This window comes from Cupressus sempervirens, chromosome 6, assembly GCF_028749045.1.
Source record: "Cupressus sempervirens isolate cs-2001-9-10 chromosome 6, ASM2874904v1, whole genome shotgun sequence".
Classification (NCBI taxonomy): domain Eukaryota; kingdom Viridiplantae; phylum Streptophyta; class Pinopsida; order Cupressales; family Cupressaceae; genus Cupressus; species Cupressus sempervirens.
Genome location: NC_143123.1, coordinates 532976133 through 533002448, shown reverse-complemented (window position 1 = coordinate 533002448; position 26316 = coordinate 532976133). Strand labels below are relative to the sequence as shown.

At 32.4% G+C, this 26316-nt stretch overlaps 1 protein-coding gene across 1 annotated transcript in view; it reads left to right on the top strand.

Moving 5' to 3' along the window:
- LOC149553361 (uncharacterized) overlaps positions 1-25454 on the top strand; it is a 57072-nt gene extending 31618 nt beyond the window's left edge. The window contains exons 6-7 of the mRNA XM_089790324.1: positions 25098-25176; positions 25415-25454. Of these exons, the coding sequence (XP_089646450.1) occupies positions 25098-25176; positions 25415-25454 (119 nt within the window). The remainder of the gene's footprint in view (positions 1-25097; positions 25177-25414) is intronic.
- Positions 25455-26316: the final 862 nt, after the last annotated feature.

Sequence of the window (26316 nt, the reverse complement as noted above, 5' to 3'; positions counted from 1 at the left end):
CTAAAGTCATATCCGCAAGCTCTTCACACTTTAGATGAAAGGGGGCACGGGTTACATGTTGCTTAGCAAATGTATCTATTCCTTCAAAGATGATTCTTGGATCTCCATGATTCTTCCATTGTTGCCTTGACTTGCATGAATGGGCATGTGATCAATTCCATTATTATCGAAATGTTGATATTTCCTTTAGGGAGATTGATGATCTTCAAAAAATCATAGCTCTTGACTATCCCATCAAGTCAATCAGTTTGAAACATGTTTGAAATGCTTCTACAGCATTATAGAATGTTTATCTTACAAGAGAAGAGTCAATCATTGTCATCTAGGCTTGATGAACTAGACTACACTTTGGAGCATTTCAATCCCTAAACTGTATTTCTGCACTTTGAGTCTACATTCAAACCTTAGACTACTGAACTTTTTTGAGTTGACCATTCCGCACTCTAGGCCATGGTTTTGGACTATGCTTGTATTGAACCTATAGGATGGGTTACCTAAATCTTTGAACCTTTGATCCTTGGACCATTGGACTAAATCTCCATTTTGATCTACACTTCTACACTTTCTCAAAACTAATGAACTGACAGAATTTGAACCTGAGGTTCCCATCATAGCCTTGCACATTCTGGGCATCATCTTCTAGACATGCCTATGGTGTTACATAGAACCACTAACTTTACTTGAAATGCAGAATGAATCCTTGAACTTGCTGAACTGACAGAATTTGAACTTAGATTATGAATCTGCAAGTTGAACCAGTGAACCACCTTGTGCCTCTAAACTCTTTGAACCACTGCACCTAATCACTTTGAACTTTCTGGATTTTTGAGCCTCTTGTGAAGTCATCTAAACCTAAATTAAATGATCTTTATACCTCTATTCTAGATCATGGGCGTTGATAATTTGAGCCTGAACCTTGATTCTGAACCTGCATATCAAGATACTGAACCACTTCAAACTTTCTAAACCACTTCAAACTTTTTGAACCACTTCGAACCAAGTTCAAAGTATTTTAGAGAGGTTCATTAACTGAAATTGAAAGCTTAAAAATCTGGGTCTATACGTGTGCTAATAATACTATTATTGGAGTTTTCCCTCCAAATTCAGATGATTTGATCCAATTTGAAGGTAATATGTTGTTAAATCCTCATAATCCATTCGTTTCAGTATCCTAACAAAAATCATGATAATACTAATTTGATTAGCGTGTCTCTCTTTTTACTTTATTTTCATATATTAATGTGATAATAATTTGCATACTTTATTGTTTAGATCATGAGTCATGCATGTTATGGAGGGACGCCCCCATTAACTTACAGTGAGATGATTCATTAAGTGGACTATCTATATCCACATGATTGATGCAATGTTGATGCAAGTATCATTAGTTGGCCTTGTCTGTGGTCATTAGTACATTAGTATAATATACTTTCTTGAGGAAACTGATCAAGCTCTTTTTTCCTTGTTGATATTATTTTGAGCATATAATATCAGGTTAACTTCATTGCTTTGTGGTAACATGTTGTATTTTCCTCTCTATTTCTCTATGAAAATTTTCTTATCCTTATTCAAGAGGATTTCTAATTTGAATATAAAATGAAATGCTCCTTGTGGATAGTTTTCTTGTTTCTTGTGTCTATGTTTTTTAGGTAATCCATACAAGATAGTATTATTCGGTGTACATTCAGATTACCTATCCACTTCTCTCTTGGATATACGAAGATCTACCTACACTCACAAGAGACCTTTTGTATAATTGAAGACATTCTCAAAGATCAAGTTGTTGCTATTTAGAATTTCATTGTAAAAAATTGGGTTTTATACCCTTTGATGTAATTTCCCCAAGTAAAGATTAAAGGGGGGTGTTAGAATTGGTAATCTTTCCTTGGTTGTATTTATTAAATGGGATAAACCAAGGTATCCCTTATGTTATTTGTCCTCTAGTCCACATGTGAGGACAAGTCTATTTTGTAATTCCTTTATTAAGGAAAGTAGTTTATTCCTCCTTAAGAGGATTATGACACTTGTTATGCACACACTTATGAATGTGGAAATCATTCACATGGGAGTTACAAATAAATCCTCTTCTCATCTTTTTATAAGAGATGCTTCTCTCTCATTCTCTATAACACACAATCATGATGTAGTTCATGTAATGAGCCCTATGGCTCCACATTATCTCCTTCTCTCTCTTTCTTCATTCTTAGGCATTTGCCTCATTCATATAATTCACAAGGGGTTTTCTTTGCTTTCCCCTTTCAAAATCTTTGTCTCCTCTTTTGTGTTGATCTTGGAAAGCTCATGTAAAGTATGGTAATTATTTTCATTACAAACTCTCTTGGATTAATTTATTGTTCATCATTTTAGTTCATTTCAATTTCATTATTTCTTACAATATTAAACTTATGGGTCATGATTAGTACTCTTATATGTACCTTTCTAGCTCTTAAATCATATGCTAGATCAAGTACCATTGGTGTAAAAAGCTTCTTTAACCAATGATGCAACATCATCCCATGTTAATGAGTGACCATTTTTTGAGATTGTTGAATCTATATCATCATCCAATCAAAATTTTTTACAATATACAAATGTACTACATCACACTCACAACCAATTGTAAAGAAAATAAATAAACCACTTAGAAAAAATTTAAATTGAAGATTTATAAGAATTAATAAACTATAATAATATCTTATTATTACCTCTCACTTTCCTCAATCTACCTTTCCCATTAAGTACTCCCCTTCAAATTTGTTAATAGAGTTGGGATCCCAAATGTGATCTACATGGATATTTGTTACAAACATGGGAAGATATTCACTAATGTACACCATGGTCTAGTATAACATATATCCCTCCACCATAGAACCCTCAGGATGTGCTCTTTGTTAAACAAAGCCCTTCATAAATTTTAAGTGCCTCTCAACCATCCATATTGACCTAGTTTGTACAAGTCCATATAATTCAATCTATTCAACTTGATGTATCAGGTAGTGTCCTTGAGCACTAAAATAAGCTGAAGGTAGACACTTTTTCATTTCACACATAATTTGTAAAAATTTTCTCTTCCAATATTTATATCTTTCTTATCAATTTCTTTAGATGATAACCACCTAAAAGAGATTCAACATGCAAGAACATGTGAATGACATTTTAGGTAAAACATAGACATTAAATTACATAAAAAGTAAAGAAAGCCATAAATATAATATATGTACAACAAATCTAAGAAATAACACTTCTAACCTTATGTATTTTCCAAGATCATATATAACTTGTTTAACATTGTTGTCAAACTGGTGTAGGAGGGATAGAGGTAGGATGCATTGCAATAATTAAAAAATTATCTTTTCAATATATAATAAAATAGTGCAACAAAAAGTACATGCAATTTTACAAATATATTGTAAATAGACAACATGACTTACCTTGAAGAAGGTATCCCAATCATGTGTTTTCTACCCTAGCTCAAAATCACTTTTCTTTGATACAAGATTTCTTATATTTGCATCAAATTTGGAAAAAAAAATTATGACTTCTTTTATTAAATCACTTTGCTACTCCTTTAATAACCAAAGAAGGGCATTTGTATTTATGCAGTCTCCATTGTTATTTGATTCAATGAAATTTTCAGTGTATGATTAGATTCATGAAAGTCATTACAAATTTTGGCAATTTTTCTTTGTCACACCTTCCATTGAATATTTCCATAGTGTTTATGTTACGTTCTTTCCAACATGCATAGCATTAAAAAAATGCACGATGGGGAGATTCTTGTAGTATAGAAACCTACTATATTGAGTGGGATAACTTTTTATTCCTCTAGAAAGTTAGTTATTGGTGTCTTAATGACCTTCATGAGCATCAATTAAATCATTACTAAATAAAATACAATATCAAAATATAAATTCCAAACAAAAATCATTAGATAGAATGCCATTACGTTGATGATTTAGTCTATTATATTCCGACTTCCACAGATGAGGTTGTTGGAAATATAAGGTAGGCAAGATTACTGAGAGGGGAAGGAGTAAATAGGAACCAATAAAACTTTATCTTACTTTACCAATTAATCCTTCATATAATATTCTTATCTAATTGCATGCATGAAAGAATGAAAGAAAATAAACTTTCATAAAACTTTGACACAAGATATGGTGACCCAAAAACCTTTCAATTAGAAAGTAAAACTAGGGTGGGGATGATACCAACAAGCTTTAGTACTATAGTATAAAGTTAACCTATTAAGGCTTATAATTGACCACTTAGCAAAGACTATTAAGTCTATCATGTTAAAATATTTGATTGATACACATATTAGGATGAATTGATGGCTAATCTATGATCTACAACCCTAATTTGTTGAATGAGATTTCTTGTATTGCAATGATCACTTGACTGTGATAGATAAATCTCTTATGTCCCTTATACTTCTTGTAGCCTTCTTTAATTTGCACTTCTACTCATCATATACTCTTCACATTTATCATTGGATATGATACAATACATTATATATAGAACAATCCAAACCATATTTTACTAGAGTCAGCTATAGTACCAATTTCACCATAATTCACAATGTCAGCCCAACTATTGTAACTCGAGTTTTGAAGATAAACTCAGTGATGTTCTGGTACACAACAAACACTATCAATGCTCAAAAATCTTTGGCACTCATTTGAACTTGAAGCTTAGTCCATACTAATCACTTCTAAGTATCTTGAACTCAGTTAGTACTATATAACTCAGTAAACATTGAGAAACTTGGTAGCAATTGGATCACTCGGTTGACACTGCATGACTTGGTCAACACTAGATCCAATTTGTTAACCCTATAAGCTTTGTAGACATTGTTGGACTTGGTTAACACTATAGAGCTTGGTTAACACTATGATATTCTTTACTTCCACTAAATAGTGTGGCAGCCTCTATTATGCTCGTTTGCACTGTACATTGTTTATGAAGCTTGGTAAACATTGTGTAGCTCAGCAAACACTATAAACTAACATAGGTGCTTGGTAGACATTGTATTCTAACTGCTTGACTTAAGAACAATTGAATCACTTGGTTAAAACTACAAACTAAATAGCAAGCTCAATAGAAATTGTAAAGCTTGGTAGTAATGTAACCAATTGACTAAGTGTTGAGTCACCGATAGAGAAATCAACCTTAATGTGAACAATCTCCCCCTTTGGCATTAATGACAAAAAAAATTTATCAAAAAAAAAAATCTAATCATTCAAAACTATAAGTCAAAACTTCCTTTATCATTATTCTATGTTTTCAACTTGATTTTGACTTTCATTTGTTGTGGCTTAGTAACATGCTTTGTTTTTTTTATTTTTCAAAATTGCTTTTGTAAAGGTATTTTCTATTAGATACAACTAATTAATTGTGTATTGTCTTTGATGTTACAAAAATGTCATCATCATTATCAGTCAATATATGTTAAGCTCACTTGGGAAATGAAGATATTTCTTAGTGTCTATAGAACATTCCTGTGTTTGCCTAGTTCAGAAGATAGTGTCTACTGAGTTCACTCGGGCATCGAAGAAAAAGTCACAAAAAAAGAGTGTTAACTGAGTTCACTCGAGTAGCAAAAGAAAGTTGGATGGAATCAGTACTAACCAAGCTCACTTAGTTTCCAAAGAATTTTTGTAAGATTGCAATGTTAACCAAGCTTGTGTTGGTTAACAAAGGAAATCACTTTAGAGTTAGTTTCTACCAAACAAGGTCGACTAGCAAAGGATTTTCCTATTTTGTTATCTATTGATTCTGGCTGACTAAGGTGATGAATACTGATTATTGTAAGTTGTATTTGATCCAACTTGACAAAGTGAAAGGTATAAGTGTAAGGTTAAGTTATGATTTCAATTTATGGATGAAAATGTGTGAGTGAGTGCAAGAGAATGTGTGAATTATGGTGATGTGATTGAAGATCCATTAGTAAGCAGAAGAAGTGAATTTGAAGGATAAGCAAAATATCCTTATGGTGTAGCAAAGCCATATATGATTAGGAATGATTAAGTACAAGCCCAAATAGAGATATGAAATTAGCAATCAAGTTGCATTCAAATTAATTCAACTCATTGTTACTCTCTAACCATTGTAGTAGTGATCTAAATCTCTTAACAGAGTTAGCTTAATAGCTATTTGCAAATCCTCTAACAAGGTGGAAATTCCATTGAATTGTTCTCAAAATCTCTAACGAGGCCACTCCTAATAGGGTGATTAAATTCTTTAATAGGTTCACACCTAACAATATGTTTTGTAACCTTTAACAGGGTTGGCTCCTAATAGGGCTCACTTTAGAAGAGTGAAAATTAGTAACTAGTTGCTATTGGTGGTTTTTCCCAAATTGGATTTTCACATTAAATCATGGTGTCAAATGTGTTCATTTTCTTTATGTGTTTGCAACTAAGTTAAATTAAAGATAATCACAAATAACATATAATGGTTTGTAAGTTAATATTTTATCGAACTAATCCAGTTACTACCAAGTTATAGCATTCTATGTGTTTACTGAGCTTTAGCAGTATTTAGTTATTTGTTTTCATTTTATACTAACATCAAAAGGAGATTTGAAATTAGAAATCAAGTTGCATTCAAATTAGGTCAACTCATTGTTACTCTCTAACCATTGTAGTAGTGATCTAAATCTCTTAACAGAGTTAGCTTAACAACTATTTGTGAATCCTCTAAAAAAGTGGCAATTCTATTGAATTATTCTCAAGACCTCTAACCAGGCCACTCCTAATAGGTTGATTAAATATTTTAATAAGGTCACACCTAATAGTGTGTTTTTTAACCTTTAACAAGGATGGCTCCTAATAGTGCTCACTTCAGAAGAGTGAAAATTACTAACTAGTTGTTATTGGTAGTTTTTTCCAAATTGGGTTTCTACATTAAATCATGGTGTCAAATGTGTTCATTTTCTTTACATGTTTGCAACTAAGTTAAAGTAAAGATAATAATAGATAACATATAATGGTTTATAAGTTAATATTTTACTAAGCTAATCCAGTTACTACCAAGTTATAGCATTCTGTGTGTTTACTAAGCTTCAGTAGTATTTAGTTATTTTTTTGCATTTTGTACTAACATCAAAAGGGATTTGGGATTTATTTTTGTTGTAATTGATTCACCCTGCCCCTCTCAATTACTCCTCTTATATTTCCAACAATTGGTATTAGAGTTTTTGGCGCTTCTAAAGAAGATTTCAAGGACCTAAGCTAAAGATCAAGATATCTTATAAAAGAGAGATTCCCAAGCTGAACAGAGACAACTTTGCAGCATGGCAAGGAGTGATGAGATTGCATCTAGCTACCATCAGTGATTCAGGATGCAAGTATCTTGATTTTTAATATAAGACTCCCACTAGAACATTATCAATTGAAGATATTACTAAAAATAAGAATCATAATATCATGATGATTGATATTGCATCTGCTCTCAATTATGTTGAATTTGATGAGGTAAAGGATTGCAAAATTGCTTTGACAATGTGGAATAAACTAAAAGATATCTATGGAGGAGATGACAATGTGAGAAGAGCCACAGTAGAAAGCCTTAGAGAAAAATTTGATCAAATGAGAATGAGAGAAGATGAAAACATTGAAAAATATGTGGAAAGAATCAAGGCTAGTGTTCATGCAATCAAAGCATCTAGAGGAGACATCAAGGAAAAAACTATTGTAAGTAAAGTGTTCAGAACTCCTCTTCCTATTTATGTAATTAGAGTATCTACTATTTAAGAAATGAGATGTGATCCAACTAATAAGATAGGGTTGGATGCTCTAGTTGAAAGACTAATAGCTTTCGAGTTAGACAATTATGATAACTATGTTTCTACTTCAAAGAATATTGAATCTAAAATCTAAACTCTCACTCAAAGAAAAGGGTAAAAAGTCAAAATCTAGTCAATTAGGAAGTGAATAAGATGGATCATCAGAAAAAAGTTTAGACAGTGATTTTGAAGTTGTTGAAGCCCTACTTGCAAGAAAATATACTAAAGGAAGAGGGAAGTACAAAGGTAAAGTTCCTCTTATCTATTTTTCTTGTGAAGAAATTGGTCACATTGCTGCTAAGTGTCCAAACAAGGAAATGAAGGATGAAAGAAAAGAAACAAGCACAAAGGAAAGAAGGACTCTAAGAACTACAAGAACTTCAAGGACAAAGGTAAGAAATCTTGCTTCATAGCTAAAGATTTTGATGACAGTGAATATGAAATGGTTTATATTACTATAAAAAATGAATCTGATGATGAAGGAGATAAGATGGTACTTATCTTTTATGTTAGCAAAAATGATATATGAATTATTGACAATGGTTGGTCACATCATATGATTGGTGGCAAAACAAAATTTGAGCATAGGGAATATTATTATGGTAGTAGTGTAAGATTTGAAAACAATGAACCTTATAACATAAAAGGAAAAGGATGTATCTTGTTAACTAAAGAACTTGTGTGTGATAATGCTTATTGGGTTGAAGGACTAAAGTACCATAGTTGAATAACATTAGATTCAAGGTAGAATTCATGAATGGACAGGCCAAACTACTGGATGGGAAAGGAAATTTGGTTAGTTATGGCAAGCAAACAAAAGGCAATCTATTTTATCTTGATCTCAGTGATTGTTCATGTTTTATTGCTCAAGTAGAAGAAAGTTGGTTATGGTACAAAAGACTATGTCATGTGAATTTTGATAATCTAGTTAAGATAAGCAAACATAAAAGAGTAAGAGGTATTCCTAGTTTGAAGAAGCTTGACATGGATCCATGAAGAATTGCCAAATTGGTAAGATGGGAAAGACAAGCTTCAAAAGCAAAGACTATCAGTCAGAAGAAGACTTGGAAATTGTTCACACAGACTTATGTAGACCTATTGGAATAGAAATTATAGTGGAGAAAAGTTTTTCATTCTCTTTGTTGATGACTACTCTAGGATGATGATAGTAATGTACCTAAAAGAAAAATTAGAAGCTTTTCAAAAATTCAAATGGTATCTCACAAGAGTAGAAAAAGAAATTGGAAAGAAGTTGAAATGTCTAAGATTAGATAGAGGTGGTTAATTCATTTTTCATGAATTCAACAATTTTTGCATTGAAAGAGGAATCAAAAGACAAGTATCTTCTCATGGTACACCACAATAGAATGGTATAGCAGAAAGGATAAATAGATCTATCATGGATTGTGCAAGAACCCTAATGATTGAAAAGAACATTGCTCTCAAATACTAGAAGGAAGCTATCAGGACTGCAATTCATACCTTAAACAAAGTTTAATTAAAGAAGGATTCAAACAAGACACCTTATCAGCTATGGTATGGTTACAAACCTAATGTAAGTTACTTGAAGGTATTTGGTAGAAAATGTTACATATTAAAGGAATATAGAAAAGGAAAATTTGATGTAAAAAGTGATGAAGGCATATTTCTAGGATACTCCTATAGAATAAAATCATACAAATGTTTGAACTTATCTACTCACAAAATTATAGAAAGTAGACATGTCAAAATTGATGAATATGCAGAAAAGAGTGAAGAAGAAAGTAGTAAGGAACCTAAAGACTACAGTATATTCATTTACTATGAACCTGATACCCTTCCTAATCTATCTAAAAGAAAAGATGCTTCAACTCTCAATTCCCCAGAAACTCCAATAGCTATCGAGTTGTAGACAATGCAACCTGAGTTGCAAGGATCTGAGCCACAAATAGAGGCTATCGAGCTAGTTCAAATTGAGCTTGATGGACCTGAGTCATAGATACAAGGACCTGAGCTTGAAACTAAAATTCAAAAAGAAGATGATGGAACTCATTCAAAGACCAAGGAGCCTATATTAGCAAGATATGTTAGAAGACTCTTGTTCCTAGACCCAAAGTTAAAAATGAAATTGGTACAAAATGGGTATTTAGAAATAAGCTAAATGAAGATGGGAAAGTATTAAGAAACAAAGAAAGACTAGTATGCAAAGGCTACTCTCAAGAATAATGCATTGACTATGGTGAAACTTTTTCTCTTGTAGCAATACTTGAAGGTGTTAGAACTTTACTAGCATACGCAACACATAGAGGATTAAAGGTATATCAAATGGATGTTAAATCTACATTCTTGATTGGAATCCTTGATGAGGAAGTTTACATTGAGTAACCAAATGGTTTTGTAGATCCTAGCAAAGGAGACATGGTTTGCAAACCACACAAAGCTTTATATGGTCTCAAAGGACTAATGATAACAATAGTCTATATATCAAGGAAGGACTAGATAAGAATATTGTGTTCACAAAAATATTTGTTGATAATACTTTATTTACAGGAAATGATGATCTATGCAAAGAATTTTAGATGTCCATGTTTGGTGAAATAAAATTCTTTGTTGGATTGCAAATAAAATATAACAAGAATGGTATCTACATCACTCAATCTAAGTATATCAAGGAGATATTAAAGAAATATGGAATGAAAGTTTCAAAACTATTTGGAATACCTATGTCTACTAGACATAAGCTTTCCAAAAATGATGATTCCAAAGAAGTGGATAAGATTACTTATAGATCAATGATTGAAAAATTGTAGTATTGCTCTAGCAGTTGAAATAGTGGCAGGATTCTTAACAAATCCCAAAGAAAATCACATGATGGCAATCAAGAGAATTGTGAGGTATCTGAAAGGTACTAAAGACTATGGTTTATGATACAAACTTGGAGGCAATTTGGACTTAAAAGTATTTAATGATGTTAATTGGGCAAAAAGCCTTGATGATAGAAAAAGCACTAGTGGTGGAGCATTCTTTCTTGGTAAAAGACTAGTATCTTGGACAAGCAAGAAGTAAAATTTTACTTCTCAATCCATAGTAAAGACAGAATATGTAACAATAGCAATAAATTGTTCTAACATTGTTTGGTTCAAAGAACTATTGGAAGAAATGAAGGTAGAAATCAAAGATCTAGTTTTCATATATTATGATAACACCAGTGCAATCAACATATCACAGAATCCAGTAATGTATTCCAAAATAAAGCATATTGCTATAAAATATCACTTCTTAAGAGAATTGGTGCAAGATAAAGAATTCAGATTGGAATATGTGAATACAAAGGAATAGATTACAAACATATTCACCAAGCCATTACCTAAGGATGCATTTTTGTATCTAAGAGGTAAGCTAGGGTTCATTCCCCTATCCAAAATTCACTAAATAAAGTTTAGTAAATGCATCAACCAATACCTATTGAAGATCAATCAGTTGGTGTAGGATTGGTAAGGGCATATTGCAAATGAATTAGCACCCAAGGTATATTGGAATGTACAAAGTTATTTTTGTTTGTATGTTTTTTCAAAGAGGGAGAATTTTATTGTCATATCTCTAAGAAATCTTTGGAACTAGAATAAAGTTAGAAACTAGAGAGGGAGAGTGCTAAAAGATGAAGTATGTTGAAAGAGGGAGAATGTTCTGAATGAACTTGATAATAGCTATTGTAGAAAAAATTTAGTAAAAAGGAAAAGCTCATACTGACAGAGGGAGTTCTCAAATCCAAAATTTCATTATGCCATGACATGTTGTGTTGCCATCAATGCCAAAGAGAGAGATTGTTGCATACAATTTATTAATTGTGTGTTTTTTTTGATGTTACACAAATGTCATAATCATTATTAGTTAGTATATACCAAGCTCACTCGAGTAGTGAAGATAGTTCTCAGTGTCTACCGAGTGTTCCTGTATTTGCCTAGTTCAGAAGGCAGTGTCTACTGAGTTCACTCAGGCATTGAAGAAAAGTTGTAGAAAGAGAGTGTTAACTGAGCTCACTAGGGTAGTAAAGGAAATTTGGATGGAATTAGTGCTAACTGAGCTCACTTGGTTTCCAAATAATTTTCATAAGATTGCAGTGTTAACCAAGCTTCTATTGGTTAATGAAGGAAATCACTTCAGAGTTAGTTTCTACCGAGCAGGGTCAGCTAGCAAAAGATTTTCTTATTTTGTTATCTATTGATTCCAGCTAACTGAGGTGATGAATATTGATTATTATAAGTTTTATTTCAGCCAACTTGACAAAGTGAACGGTATAAGTATAAGGTCAAGTTGTGATTTCAATGTGTGGATAAAAGTGTGGAAGTGAGTGCAAGAGAATGTGCAAATTATGGTGGTGTAATTAAAGATACATTGGTAAGTAGAAGAAGTGAATTTGAAGGATAAGAAAAATATCCTTCTGGTGCAGAAAAGCCATATTTGATCAAGAAGGACCAAGTACAAGCTTGAACAAAGATCTGAAATCAGCAATCAAGTTGCATTCAAATTAGGTCAACTCATTGTTACTCTCTAACTATTGTAGTAGTGATCTAAATATCTTAACAAAGTTAGCTTAATAGCTATTTTCAAATCCTCTAACAAGGTGGCAATTCCATTGGTTGGCTCCTAATAGGGCTCACTTCAGAAGAGTGAAAATCAGCAACTAGTTGCTATTGGTAGTTTTTTCCAAATTGGGTTTCTATGTTAAATCCTAGTGTCAAATGTGTTCATTTTCTTTATGTGTTTGCAACTAAGTTAAAGTAATGATAATTATAGATAACATCTAATGCTTTATAAGTTAATCTTTTATCAAGCTAATCTAGTTACTACCGAGTTATAGCATTCTGTGTGTTTACCAAGCTTCAGCAGTATTCAGTTATTTGTTTGCATTTTGTGCTAACATCAAAATGGATATGAGATTTATTTTTGTAGTAATTGATTCACCCCTCCCCTCTCAGTTACTCCTCTTATATTTCGGACAATTTTTTGCTTATCCATACTACTATACTACTCCCCTATACATATATCTCTCCTATATACACACAAATGGAGTATAGTATACTTATACACACAAATGGAGTATAGTATACTTATTATCCTTTACAATATCTTTCCCTCTTTACATATTACTACTCCCCCTTTTTGACATAAATGTCAAAGGTGTATAATATCTATATGTTAATACCAAAATGTGACAAGAATTTAGAATGTACCTTCGAAATAAGTACCATTATCTTGTCCTAATTCTTCTATAGTACCTTACTTGCATGCAATACAATCTAAACTTCTATTGATAATTCGATCATGTGATCAGCTATGGAGAAGTTGGTGTCATGGATGAGTGTCTTTGCATGTGCAATTTGTTTCCACAATGCATCCATGCTTGGAAGAATCATGCCTTGCATTTTTGAAAGTGTGGCACTGATCCTAGATTCTTCCTTCAATAAGTATGCTTGTAAAATTATTAGATATTTGATCTTTGAATAATGTGTAGAACTATGACTTGGGTTAAGTGATAGCTAGTGTGCACTTGCCTTCATGTCTTCATCTATCTTGGATAGTTTATCCTTAATCTCCTTTTTGAGGATAGATGTGTCACTTGACAAATAATGAAACAACATTATTAATAGAGGTTTCCAGTGAACCAAGAATAGTAGCTAACTCTACTTGATCTATTGTAGTTATTTGTGCAACTTGTTCTAGCACTCTATTCTCAAATTTTATTTCTTCTCTTTGCAGGAGTTTATCTTGTCCATTCAAGTTTTCATTATATTTATGGATAATTTTTGCTAACTAGTCTTAAATGGGTTTTATTCCATCAACCTCAATATTTAGAGCATCAACAAATATGCTCTTAATGTCTTCAATAACTAGGTTTTCTATCTTCTTTTCTTCTCTAAGCTTCTACTGCTTAGCTCTCTTCTTTAGTATTTCTCTCATGGTATTCATTTGATTAGGGGTGAGGGTAGAGATATCCCAATTTGGAATAAAATATCCTCATCTAGATCAATAGCTTCAACTTCTTTTCCCTTTTTCTTGAGAACGGTGGAAATAGTTTGTTTGCCCTTAAAAACTCTAGTGCTTGGTTGAGACTAATTTTGAACTATCATTGTGCTAGCTATGGATATACTTGGAATAGAAACAATTGTAGAAATTTATGGACTAGAAAAAAATGTTGAAATGGCAATAATAAAAGGAATACCTTTTTGTTCCTTGGTCAAGCCTAATGATGGAGGACTTTGCTACTCAACAGATGAAGTGTTGGGCACTTCAATCAATGTAACTTTTAGTTAAAAAGATTTAGAATTTAGTTAGGTGCTTGATATAGTAGTGGTATCCACAACCAACTTAGTATAAGCTATCTCTAAGCTATATTACAATAAGATTGTGCTCAAAGAGTGAGTAACTGAGGCTATGACTGATGTTGTAATTTTCTTTACATCAATTTCCTCAATTCTTTGAATCTCTAGAAGGATTCCTCTACTAGCTTCATGTTATTCTTCTTCATCATCTAGATTGACATTATCAATCTCATCATCCTTTATTTCTACATCTTCTTCCTCATCTTCATCATCCTTGTCATCAACATGTATAACAAAGTCACTAGGTTGATGCAACTTATATATGTTCTTCCATGTAGTTGTAGTTTCCTTCACCACATATTCAATGTCCTTAAGAAATATCATACAATTTTTTAACTTGAGAGTAAACATATTTTCATTCTACCTGAAGGATTCCTTTATTTCCTTCTTACTAAGATTTGGCATGAGTTGCTTGAAGGTCTATTCAAAAATATCCTTGTCAATCTTCTATGCATTTTCCCATATAGGCTTTATTGTCTGTATAAGTTCATTAGGAATTTCCTATGCAATATCATCTAGAGAATATTCCATTTTCCCAATTTGGTCATAATGGTATCTTCAAGCTACCTTTTCTCTTTTGCATTCCTTGTCTCATACTTGAGAAATTTGAAACATGCCATGTCAATTCCTTCTGCCATTTTCTTCAATCTTTCTTGAAGTGTAGGTGCAGATCTTTTGAAAATAACCTTCTTAGCTTCATCTTCACCTAACTTCAATTTCTTCCTGGACTTGGCTGCCCTTCTTATGAGTACAATAGGGGATGACTTAGTAAGTCTAGTTATGATAACCTCACCTTTCATCTTGAGAGGCTCTTCTTCCTCAGATTTAGCTTCTTCTTCTTCATCCTCTACATCATCATCTTCTATATCATCACCTTTTCCTTTGGTAAGCATTAGAGGGGAACTTTCTTGCTTAGTGCTTTTCAATAGCTTCTCTACTATTTTCTTTCCTTTACTCACTGCTTGAGGTAGATTGATTTCAAGCTCAATTCTTGTCTTTGCCTTATCATGTGTTCCGAAATATGTAGTGTTAGGATCCATAGGCTCATTTAGTAGAGCCTCTATGATATCCTTAGTGACATCAATGTTAACCTCATACTCTAGAGGTTTAACCCATGTCACTCTAAGTCTGACTGTATGAATGTATACTTTGTCATAGTCCACCATGAAATAGATATCATCCTTGTAATGTTCTACAAGTTTCTTTGGAATCCTAAATCTACTATGCATCTTCTCTTTGAATGATTCAAAATAGTTATCCATGATGCTATAAAAAAATTCACCCATCTCTGCTTTATACTCATTGATCTAATATAAAATATAAACATCTTTTCTCCATAATATTGTACCTTTGGAAGGGAAGAATTTCAAAACAAATAAGAATAAAAATGTCAAAAGAGATCTAAACTTACATGGGTTATTCTTTGATCCTCTACTACTTTCAATTTTTTTTTTGAATTGGTTCAACAACAACTTAGCAAGGTCAAAGGATAGGTTATTCTTCACAACCATGTATGCAAGATCTATAGCTTCACATGACATGTTGTTTAATCTACTAGAATTGTAAATCTTGTGTGTAGTTACATGAATTTTGAACTTTAGCTCCATGTTTGTTACACCATTAATCTTCATACCTCTCTTCTTTTCCAATTTGACCTGACCTAGGGTTTTGAATTTTTTTAGCTTTTTTAAGCATTGGAAGCCCAGTTATTCTATGAATCATTTTCTTCATTATCTAAATGGATTGGTCCAATCATAACTATGCATTATGTACATGGCTTATAATATATATAATCCACTTGACCTGAAAGTCTTTTGACATATGAGAGATATTTGTCAAGCTCTTGGTTTCCAAATGTTGATGTTTAAGTTTTAATGCACCATCCACACACAATTCCTTGAATGCCTCATTCATTTGGATAGGGTTTTGAGTTCTGAAATAGAAAAATGGAAAAAGGAATGGATATCATGAATGAGTAATTCCTTAGGTCAAATTTGAGACTTTGTACTAGCTAGGTCAAGTGCCTCTACAATTGCTAGAGTCAACTTAAAATTAGGTGCCTTATAGTCAACTTCACGAACCAACATTTTAGAATCTTTCTTCACTTTTCTACTTGAAGATTCCATGCTTGGTAGGGTTTTACAAAACTTCAAGAATTCTTCAAAAAAATATTCAAATCACTCAAGGGCTCTAAATTTTCTCTTCATAAATAGCTTTGGGAATTCATAGTGAAACAATGCCTTTGATTTCTTCCTTTTAATGAATTTCCTCTATTTGATCACCATTAATGCTGTGTACTTCATACTCACTCAATGATAGGTTGTCCTCCACTTAGTTTATTCATTAATTCTTAGGAGATATCTACATCTTGGTATAGTCACCATCACTCGATAGGAACTACCAACTTGTGTTTGCAACAATATGTAACCTGACCTTTCTCAATAAGGTCTTGCAACCCAACCTTTCTTGGTAAGGTCTCATTCTTTCCATCATGTGCAATGATACCTACACATCTTGAATGCTAATGTGGATCTTTCTTCTTTTTGTCTAGAACTGATGTTAGATTACTTCTTTTGAATCATAGCTCCAGTGATCTCCATAAGGAACTAAGTTGAAATGATTGAGCCACCTAACTCATTGACTTGGGTGTCAATTACTTCATGATTTTGACTTACATTCTCTGGAGATTTTGGTACCCATTTCTACCTCATTTTCTTTCTAATATTATTGTCTTTGGATTTCTTTTCATCTTCAATTCTACTTGTGTTCATACAATTTTTGGCAAGATATCCAAGTTCTATACAAATAAAACATATTTTTGTAGTATCTCTTTTCCTCATGTGATGTTTCATACAATTTGCTCCAATGTGCCCAAATTCACCATAGTAGTGACATCTACACCATGTATTGTAATATCATCCAAATATCACTTTCACAATTTATTCTATTAGGTTCCACTTCTTGGTTTTACACTCTAAAGATTTGTGTCCTTGTTTCTTGCAATAGTGATATTTACCTTCAAACTTAAGTTTACCTTTGCATTTATTTTATCTATGACCATGCTTATTGCAACTATAAAACTTTCCATTGAATTTTTCTTTATCATTACTCTAGCATTTATTTGATGTATGACCTATCTTACCACAATGATTGCAAGTAGGCCTTTTATTCTTTTGAGCTCCTTGTTGAGATGATTCACCTTCTGTGTATCCTATTCTAGCTTTGCCTTTGTGTTTGTACTAACTTTTTTCATTCAATTGATTCATGCTTTCTTGATATTTCATCATTCTTTCATAGGTTTTCTTTTCAATGCTGAGATCATTTTGTAGTCCTTCATTTTCTAATCTTAGATTCATAAGCTCATCATTTGCATTAGTGAGTTGATCAATAAAGTCTACTTATTAAAGGGATAGTTTCCATATTTCATTATTCTTTTCTTCTATCTCTTCTTTGGATTTTTCTTTTTCTTCCATGACTTCACATAATCTCACTGAATTGATTTCTTGTTCTCTTTTTATCTTTATGATGTCTTCTTTAAGATTGGAATTCTTTTTGAATAAGTCTTTGATGGCTTCATTAGCTTCATCTAAATTTCTTTCAGGATATATATCTTCAATTCTTTCTTTAGTGTAGAGCTTGTCATTCATTTGCACTGCAATATCTTTCCTTATTTTCAATGATTGAGAGAGTTGCTCATTTTCTTTCTTGAGTTGTCCAATGGCCAATTCAAGATCCAACTTTTCATCATCAATAGGCTTATCTAGCATGTATGCTTCCATTTCCTTTGATATTTTTTAAATATGTTAAACTTTTGATGTGAGAACCAAATTCTCTAATACCAATTGTTGGAAATATAAGGTAGGCAATGTTACTGAGAGGGGAGGGTTGAAGTAGGAACCAATAAAACTTTATCTTACTTTACCAATTAATCCTTCATATAATATTCTAATCTAATTGCATCAATGAAAGAATGAAGGCAAATAAACATTCATAACACTTTGACACGAGATATGGTGACCCAGAAACCTTCTAATTAGAAAGTAAAATTGGGGTGAGATGAAACCCACAAGCTTTAGTACTACATATAAAGTTAACATGTTAAGGCTTACAATTGACCACGTTTGGTGATCTACCCTATTTGAAGCAATAAGGACTATGAGGTCCACCATGTTAAAAGATTTACAAATATACAATGAAGTATGCACTCAGTTAAGAGATTTAGCAAAGACTATTAAGTCTACCCTATTAAAGGATTGGATTGATAGACTTGTTAGGATGAACGAGTGGTTGATCTCTAATCTGCAACTTTGATTTATTGGTTAAGATTCCTTGTATTATAATGATCACTTGATTATGATAGATAAATCTATGTTGTCCCTTATACTTCTTTGTTAATGTTATAATTTTGTTAGATAATTTATATTATATATATGAGATATATAATATATAACAAATATTATATATGGAATAATTCACTTATATTAGAGTGATATATATATATATATATATATATATATATATATATATATATATATATACATATATATATATATATATATACATATATACAAATATATACATATACATATATATGTATATCATTATAATGTATTAAGGGTATATTAATTGTGTTATAACTATAACTAATGTAAGTACCTCTTTATATCATATATATATTTATTCGTATACTAACTTGGAAAACACATAAAATATCCACAAGTGCTATTACAAGTTAAAAATCCTATTTCACTAACATGGTATCAGAGCAGGTTCTCTACCTGCCTGTAAGACTTGAAGATTAATGAAAATAAAGAGTTAGCATAGGTGAACAAAATGTATTTGCAGATGATGCCATTCATCCCTTAATCCCTTTTTTGAGATGAAGTTTATGGAGAAATTGGAAATTTCTTTATGTTGGGGTGTGGCACTGTATTTTTTTTGTCTGAGAGAGAAGAAAATAAATTCGTCTACACAAACAATCAAATATTGATGACTGTGTGGAAATTTATCAATAGCTTAGATATGTTTTGGTTGATGGTTTATGTTGAGAGATTTATTTAAAGTAGCCTTCCAATGTCGGGATGGAGAGGCAATAAATTAGGCGTTGAGACCAGCAAATACGCACAATAGTTGGATAGTGTCCTGCTGAGATGAACCTGTCTTTCTGTCTCTTCATTTTGTTGGCTAGTGTAGTATGTTCTCTTAAAATCCATCTCACAAACTTTTGTGGCTATGTACCACTGTAGAATTAGGTTTTCATGGTCTATAATTGAAGCCCACTTTAGATCTTCCCTCATCTTTCTATTAAATAACGTAACCCTTCTCATGCAATTCTGTCATGAATCTTCATGAGGAGATATAGCTTTTAATTGATCAATGATGAATTATTTGAATTCATTTTCAACGAGCATTGATCTTATGTATGAAGATGTTATGAAGTGTGTGAGGCTCAGAGATTTAGCTAGTTTCCATTTGGATGATGAGATGGAAGAGCAAATATCTATTACAGAGTATTGTTGGATTGACTTCTTCAAATATGATGTCCACGTAATCTCCTAACTTTTCTAAGCAGCTTGAGAGTGATCTTCTTCAATTTGTTTAGGCACTGTAGTTGAGGGGAAGATAATTGATAGCTAAGCAGACTAGCCAGATTAAAGTCCAATCAGTCGCTACAATTTTGGACAATTAAAACAACTCTATCATGAGCGCTATAGATATGATTATGTAGGCCACCATCCTCCAGACATGATCAACCAGCTCATCATTCTCCTTCCTTCCAATAAATTTTCTATAAACAGTATACCCACCAACTCCCAACAGTAGGATATTGAAGATGCACATTAGTCCCCCATTTGATGTAGGTTGTGCCCCTAGACTTTGAGAACAATGTATCATGCATGAACTTCAAATCTATCTCTGTAACCTTAAATAATCAGCATGTGGATAACAATAATAATGATCTGCTATCATTTTATTTCATGGAAGTGAAGAATATAAAAGAGCAGGTGGATATAGCTTTCCTTAGCTTGTGGCAACAAGGACGAGCCTGTGGAATGAACCTGCGTGGTGATGAAGAATCAAGGAAATGACAATTGAAATGGTGCCCACAACCTTGATAATCCTAAACAAAATTTAATTTTTGGAATCTCCGGCTACACGAGCTTGTAGCAAAGAATGTGCCTACACAAGTTTTGAGTTACTTGTAATTTACAATTTTCAAAAAAAAAACTAAAAAATTAAAATTACAATTAAACAAAAAGCATTTCCTTGAAGGGATATTCCACGTAGATATTTTGTAAATGGGAGGCATGTATCATGATTAGTATGGATATGTTTGCTATGATTGCAAAATGCACCCCATGCAAACACATGCTACCTGACCCATCTTTGAGAGGCGAAAAGGGTAAAGTTAAAAGGATGTTATGGAAAGAAATATCCTTGGGAGTGTTGTAGAGAGCTGGGGAAGTTACCAACTTCTTTTAGGAGCCTAATGCTCTTGCAACATCTCAATTTAGCAGAATGTGAGTAGCTAGTGCTTATTTCAGAGGATTTCCAACCCTTCACAAAGATGGAGTATTTGAAACTTTCTCATTATGAGCAAGTGGAAGAGAATGAAATGGGCCACATCAGGAGAACTACAAATGTGTCATCCAAATCAGTCCATGACATGTAGAAAACCATATAAGAGGGGTAAGTGATAAGTAAAGAAAAGTAATAAATACAGGTGGCATCTCATATAATAAGGCAAAGGGGAATATTGAAGGTAGACCAAACCATCCTTGAACCGAACTCACAAAATGTGATTACCACGTGGCTTGGATAGGTACAATGAAATCAAGGAAAAGTGACTGTTCATATTACCCCAACTATAGACTACTATAGAAATATGGACTAAGCCACATGGATGACAACTAAGTGAGGAATAGTGATATGTAATTGGTGGGTCCAAAGCTAAAGTTTTAAAACAAAGATGAGCAAGGGTCCGAATATGTTGCATTCATAATAAGTAATAAAAGCATCCAAGGTGAAGTGATATTGTACCCCACCACATGACTTAATTATATCAAGATCTAAATGAATAGGAGTTGATGTATTTGGTGGAATGACATTGATGTCTAGATGGTGTGCATATTGATAATGATTTTCTTTCTCAAAAATGGAGAAAGAAATGATGGTAAACAAGCATTATTTGATACATGGGCATGGGACACATTTCAAAAGCCATACCAATGTGGTTTGAGTTACAAGGAGATAGGTTGTGTGTCCATATTATATGTTAAATAATATAAGAGTGGGAATCCAACATTGTAAGGGGGAATGATAACCAATGTTCTATTCCCATTTGAACCATCCTTATATGGGAGCAAAAAAGATGTACTCAAATTGTTTGACAGATTCTTACATGGAGGTATTCCTGATTTGATGCATATAAACCTTTATTGGAGCAACTAATATTATTATTGCATATAAGTATTTATTAACCTCGAGTATTGCATGTATCTACTCATTGTAGTCTCTCTTATTTTGTATTTCTATAATTACTATAAAGAGCTATTCGCCTTGATCTTTTCCTTTGTCTCTAAGAATGTTCTTGCAGGAAAAGAAGATTGGTACATTAGGCATGCTACCAAATATTATGCAGACTCAATAGTAGCTTCAAAGAAGCTGTGATTTATGATTCATTAATCATCTGATGATCAAGTTGGATAATTTGAGTCTCTTGAAGCAAATATCCTTGATGATTGACATTATGAGAGGGAGTTTGACAGTTCACTAGAGGAAACCTTGGACAAAGAGAGGGAGAAGAAAATAAAATGCTTCAATCAAATTTTTGATGACCTTGGTTCAGAAGGAGTAGACCTTGTTGATGGATTCTCCACTAGTCAGAAACTATAACAGCTATAGGACTATGATTCATGGGATAAAGCCTCATGTTTGTAGGTTCGAAGACCTTATGCTATCAGGATACCTATTGAACTAGGGAAGCATTACATGACTTTCTACCAAGAGGTTAGAATGATGATAACTGATTCAGAGGAAGTTTGACACTTCATCAGAAAGAACTTTTTGCTAGAGGTCAAAAAAGGTGATATCAAACTAAGAGGGAGAAACCTTATTCTCTAACATGTTTTATGGTGAATGTTGTGACAACACCTCATGACAGTATTCATGGAGACTTCATGGGAACTTTTGATGTCATACATGTATTAGCCTCTCCCCTGTGTACATCATGAAGAAATGATGACTTCTAAATGATTATCAGTTGTATTAGGAGAAGTTGTTGTAAAGTGACATCCTTACAATAAATTTTAGCATGATTCATTTTTTGTGAAAGTGTTTCATGTAAGGGCTTTATCTTGTAAATCAACAACTAGGCAGTTGATATCATTATTTTGATTATCTACAAGTTGTTTGTATAGATATATTTTTGATACTTGGTTTATATCATGCCCTAATATTTTGATAGGCCATTACCACATTGAGTACTTGGTGGATATCATTTAGTTGATGTTCTGATAGGCCATTACTCAAATTATTTGGTAAATATCATTTGATTGGTATTCTGATAGGCCAATGCTCATGTTACCAAATAGGATATCAAATAGTAATTGGTGAATATAATATGTTGGTATTCTAATTGGCCAATACTTACATGATATCATATTCTAGAAATCTTCTGATCAAAGATTTCCTATATGTATTATTTTTGAAATATTACCTATGGTGTAATATCTATGTGTTTTATCCTTCTTCATTAAGAGGGAGTGTTAATGTTATAATTTTGTCGAATAATTTATATTATATATATGAGATATATAATATATAAAAAATATTATATATGGAATAATTCACTTATATTAGAGTGATATATATATATATATATATAATGTTTTAAGGGTATATTAATTTTGTTATAACTATAACTAATGTAAGTTAAATATATTAAACAGACATGTCTCTTCAAGAGGCATGGCTCTTTATATCATATATATATTCATTCATATAGTAACTTGGAAAACACATAAAATATCCACAAGTGCTATAACAAGTTAAAAATCCTATTTCACTAACATTCTTGTACCCTTCTTTAATTCACACTTCTTCCCATCATATAATCTTCACATTTATATTTGGATATGATACGATGCATTACATATATACCAATCAAAATCATAACTTACTAGAGTTGACTACATTACCAATTTCATCATAATTCACAAAGTTGGCCCAACTACTATAACTCAGGTCCTGAAGACAAACTCGGTGATGTTCTAATACATGAAAAATATTTTCAATGCTTGGAAATCTTTGGCACTCAATTGAGCTTGAATCTTAGTCCACACTAATCACTTCCAAGTAGCTTGAACTCATTCAAAACTATGTGACTCGGTAAACACTAAGAAACTCGGTAGTAACTAGATCACTTGGTTGACACTACATAACTCAATCAACACTAGATCCATTTTGTTAACCCTATGAGCTTGGTAGAAACTATTGGACTTGGTTAACACTATAGATCTCAAGTAACACTATGATCTCCTTCTACTTAATAGTGTAATACCTCAAAATTGGTTCATTGCCATGATACCAATTCTGGTCTATTTCTGATAATTTCTAAGTCCTATTCTAATAGGCAATTCTTATTCTGCTATTCACTACTTGACTTAGTTGTCAAATGCAGAAAAACCTAATCTGCATTCATCACATTTCTTATTTAATTCCTATAGTACGTACTCATATTAGTCGCATTAAACCTACTTGATTTAATTATAATTTAATTATTAAGTATTTATACTTTAATTAAATTAAACTATATTCTAAAGCTAATGTACTATGGAATTAAATTTATTTAATTTAATAAATACACCTATCTTGATTAATTAAATGTAATTATTTAATTAAATGGGAAAGGTATTTCTAATTAATTTTAAAAAATTATTTAATTAAATGGAGTACTTAATTCTAATTAATTAAACAAAGTTATTTAATTAAATGGGAAGTCATTCCTAATTAATTAAATGAAGTTATTTAATTAAATAAGAAAAGTCTCTCTAATTAATTAAAGATTATTTAATTAAATAGAAAAAGTAATTATGAGAGCATATCTCATTTTATTAAATTAAATATCTCAACAAAATCTCTCTTCAGTTCAAAAAGGGAAATTTCCAATTCACTATTGATCAAAAATGAGTTAAATCAGTTAACTCCTTTTTCTACTTAAATTAAATCAGTTAACTCCTTTTTCTACTCAAATTAAATCAATTAACTCCTTATTTTACTCAAATTAAATTTGTTAACTCCCTTTAATTTGGGAATCTCCCTTTATGACTGAACCTCATCTTCAATCCTAACCGTTGATCCGAATTGATCTCAACCATTGATAGATTTTAGGAAAGTTTATTTAAGAGACCCTCATCTCTTCATTTTGGAGGATGAATTGATTTGCTATCGAATTTTTGTTGAAATTCATGCTCACATTTACTTACATTTCTTGCATACATTCTCATTCTTAGTTTAATCTCATTTTAGTTTAATCATCCATATGCTTAATCTAGTTTTCTTTATTTGTTCTTAGATTACATTGCATCTTTCATTCTAGATTAATCTGCATACTCATTCTTAGCTTAATTTCATTGTCAAATCCTTTATTCTTAGAGGGTCTAGTTGCTTAAACACCTCGAATTTGAGGATATCTGACAAGCAATTCCCTTTAGATAGAAGGCAACAGGTCATTTTGTAGGCTGATTTTTGGATGAACAATCCAATGTTCATTCTGGGATGAATCCGCATACAATGACCGTGTTGAAGTGTGTGTGTTAACAGAGGCCACATATTCACGCATACATTTTTGGCACCAACCGTGGGGCAAAAAAATCAATTTTTTTGGCCTCTTTCTGTACTTTTTTAATTATTTTTTTGTTCTTTGTCCGTATTGTTCCATACAGATTCAGGAATCTTCGCACGAGATTGTTCATTTTTGCACGAGGATCCAAAATCTTCATGCGAAGATTCTTTACGCATCACGTGAGAAAGTTCTTTGGTGTGCGAAACCTATTTCTTCGCACGAGCTGAATATAATTTCGTGTAAGCCGAGTTTAAATTCGCACGAGCCGTAAAACTTCTTCGCGTGAGCTATAAGGAATTTCACGCAAAATTCTGCTGACAGAGGCAAATTTTTGCATTGATTTTCATGTTTTCTAGTTTTTCTGCTGATTGTTCACAGGTTCTAGTGTTTCTATGTTTTCTAATTTTTTTGGAACAGCATAACAGCAGTTTGCGAGACAATTGGAAAACCGCGATAAAGTCACTAAAAATAGGTAAAATCTACTAAGCGTGTTGTGAGGATCATCAGGTAACCTTTCTCAGCTGACAACACTTCATTTGGATCTAAAACAAACATCTCTCGTGTTGAGCTTGTGTGTGTTTCCTTCTATATTTTCATTTTACAACAAATGCATAAATTGATACTAGGGTGTGATCTCTACTAGTATTCATTTAGCAGGCTTAGGAACTTGGTTAGATTTAGATAGCTATTTTGGGTTATTGGACTCACTAATCTACCGGCCCCTCATTCCACCCTGTGGTTGCAAGATCAGCACCACGTTAAAGGGGAGGGATCTACAAGACAGAAGTGTTAAAGGCTCCACTAGGCAACCCTTTTGTGCTTTCTAGAACTCACTAGTTTCTGAGTGGTGGACTCGCGTTGGCTTGTGTGAGGGGTTAAATGTTCCACATCTTTGGACTCACCTTGCATTAGTTAAAGTGTTAAGTGTACCACCTTGTGCTCTTTGATTTCTTTTGGATAGATTTGCTTTCAAAAATTGACATCTGTACACACATAGTAATTAAGCCCCCATGAACACTATTCGTGGATCTTGAGGGAGTGGGTTCCTAGTGAAACTCCTCTCTAAGACAAATTCCTTGTAGGTGGGGAGGATACTTTGAGCATCTTGCAGATAGATGAATCTTCAACTTGTTGATTAAGGCATCCTTTCTCCGGAGAGGTTGATAGATCACTAGGAGATAATATCATAGATCTTTAAGAGATAATCTTAGTTTAGCGTGTCGAATTAATCTGTCTACTTTGATTGGGCTAAAGGTGAAAAGGTGTCAAAACCTTGAATCTAGAAGCTAAGTCCCCTTGTGGTATACTATTGTGAGTTA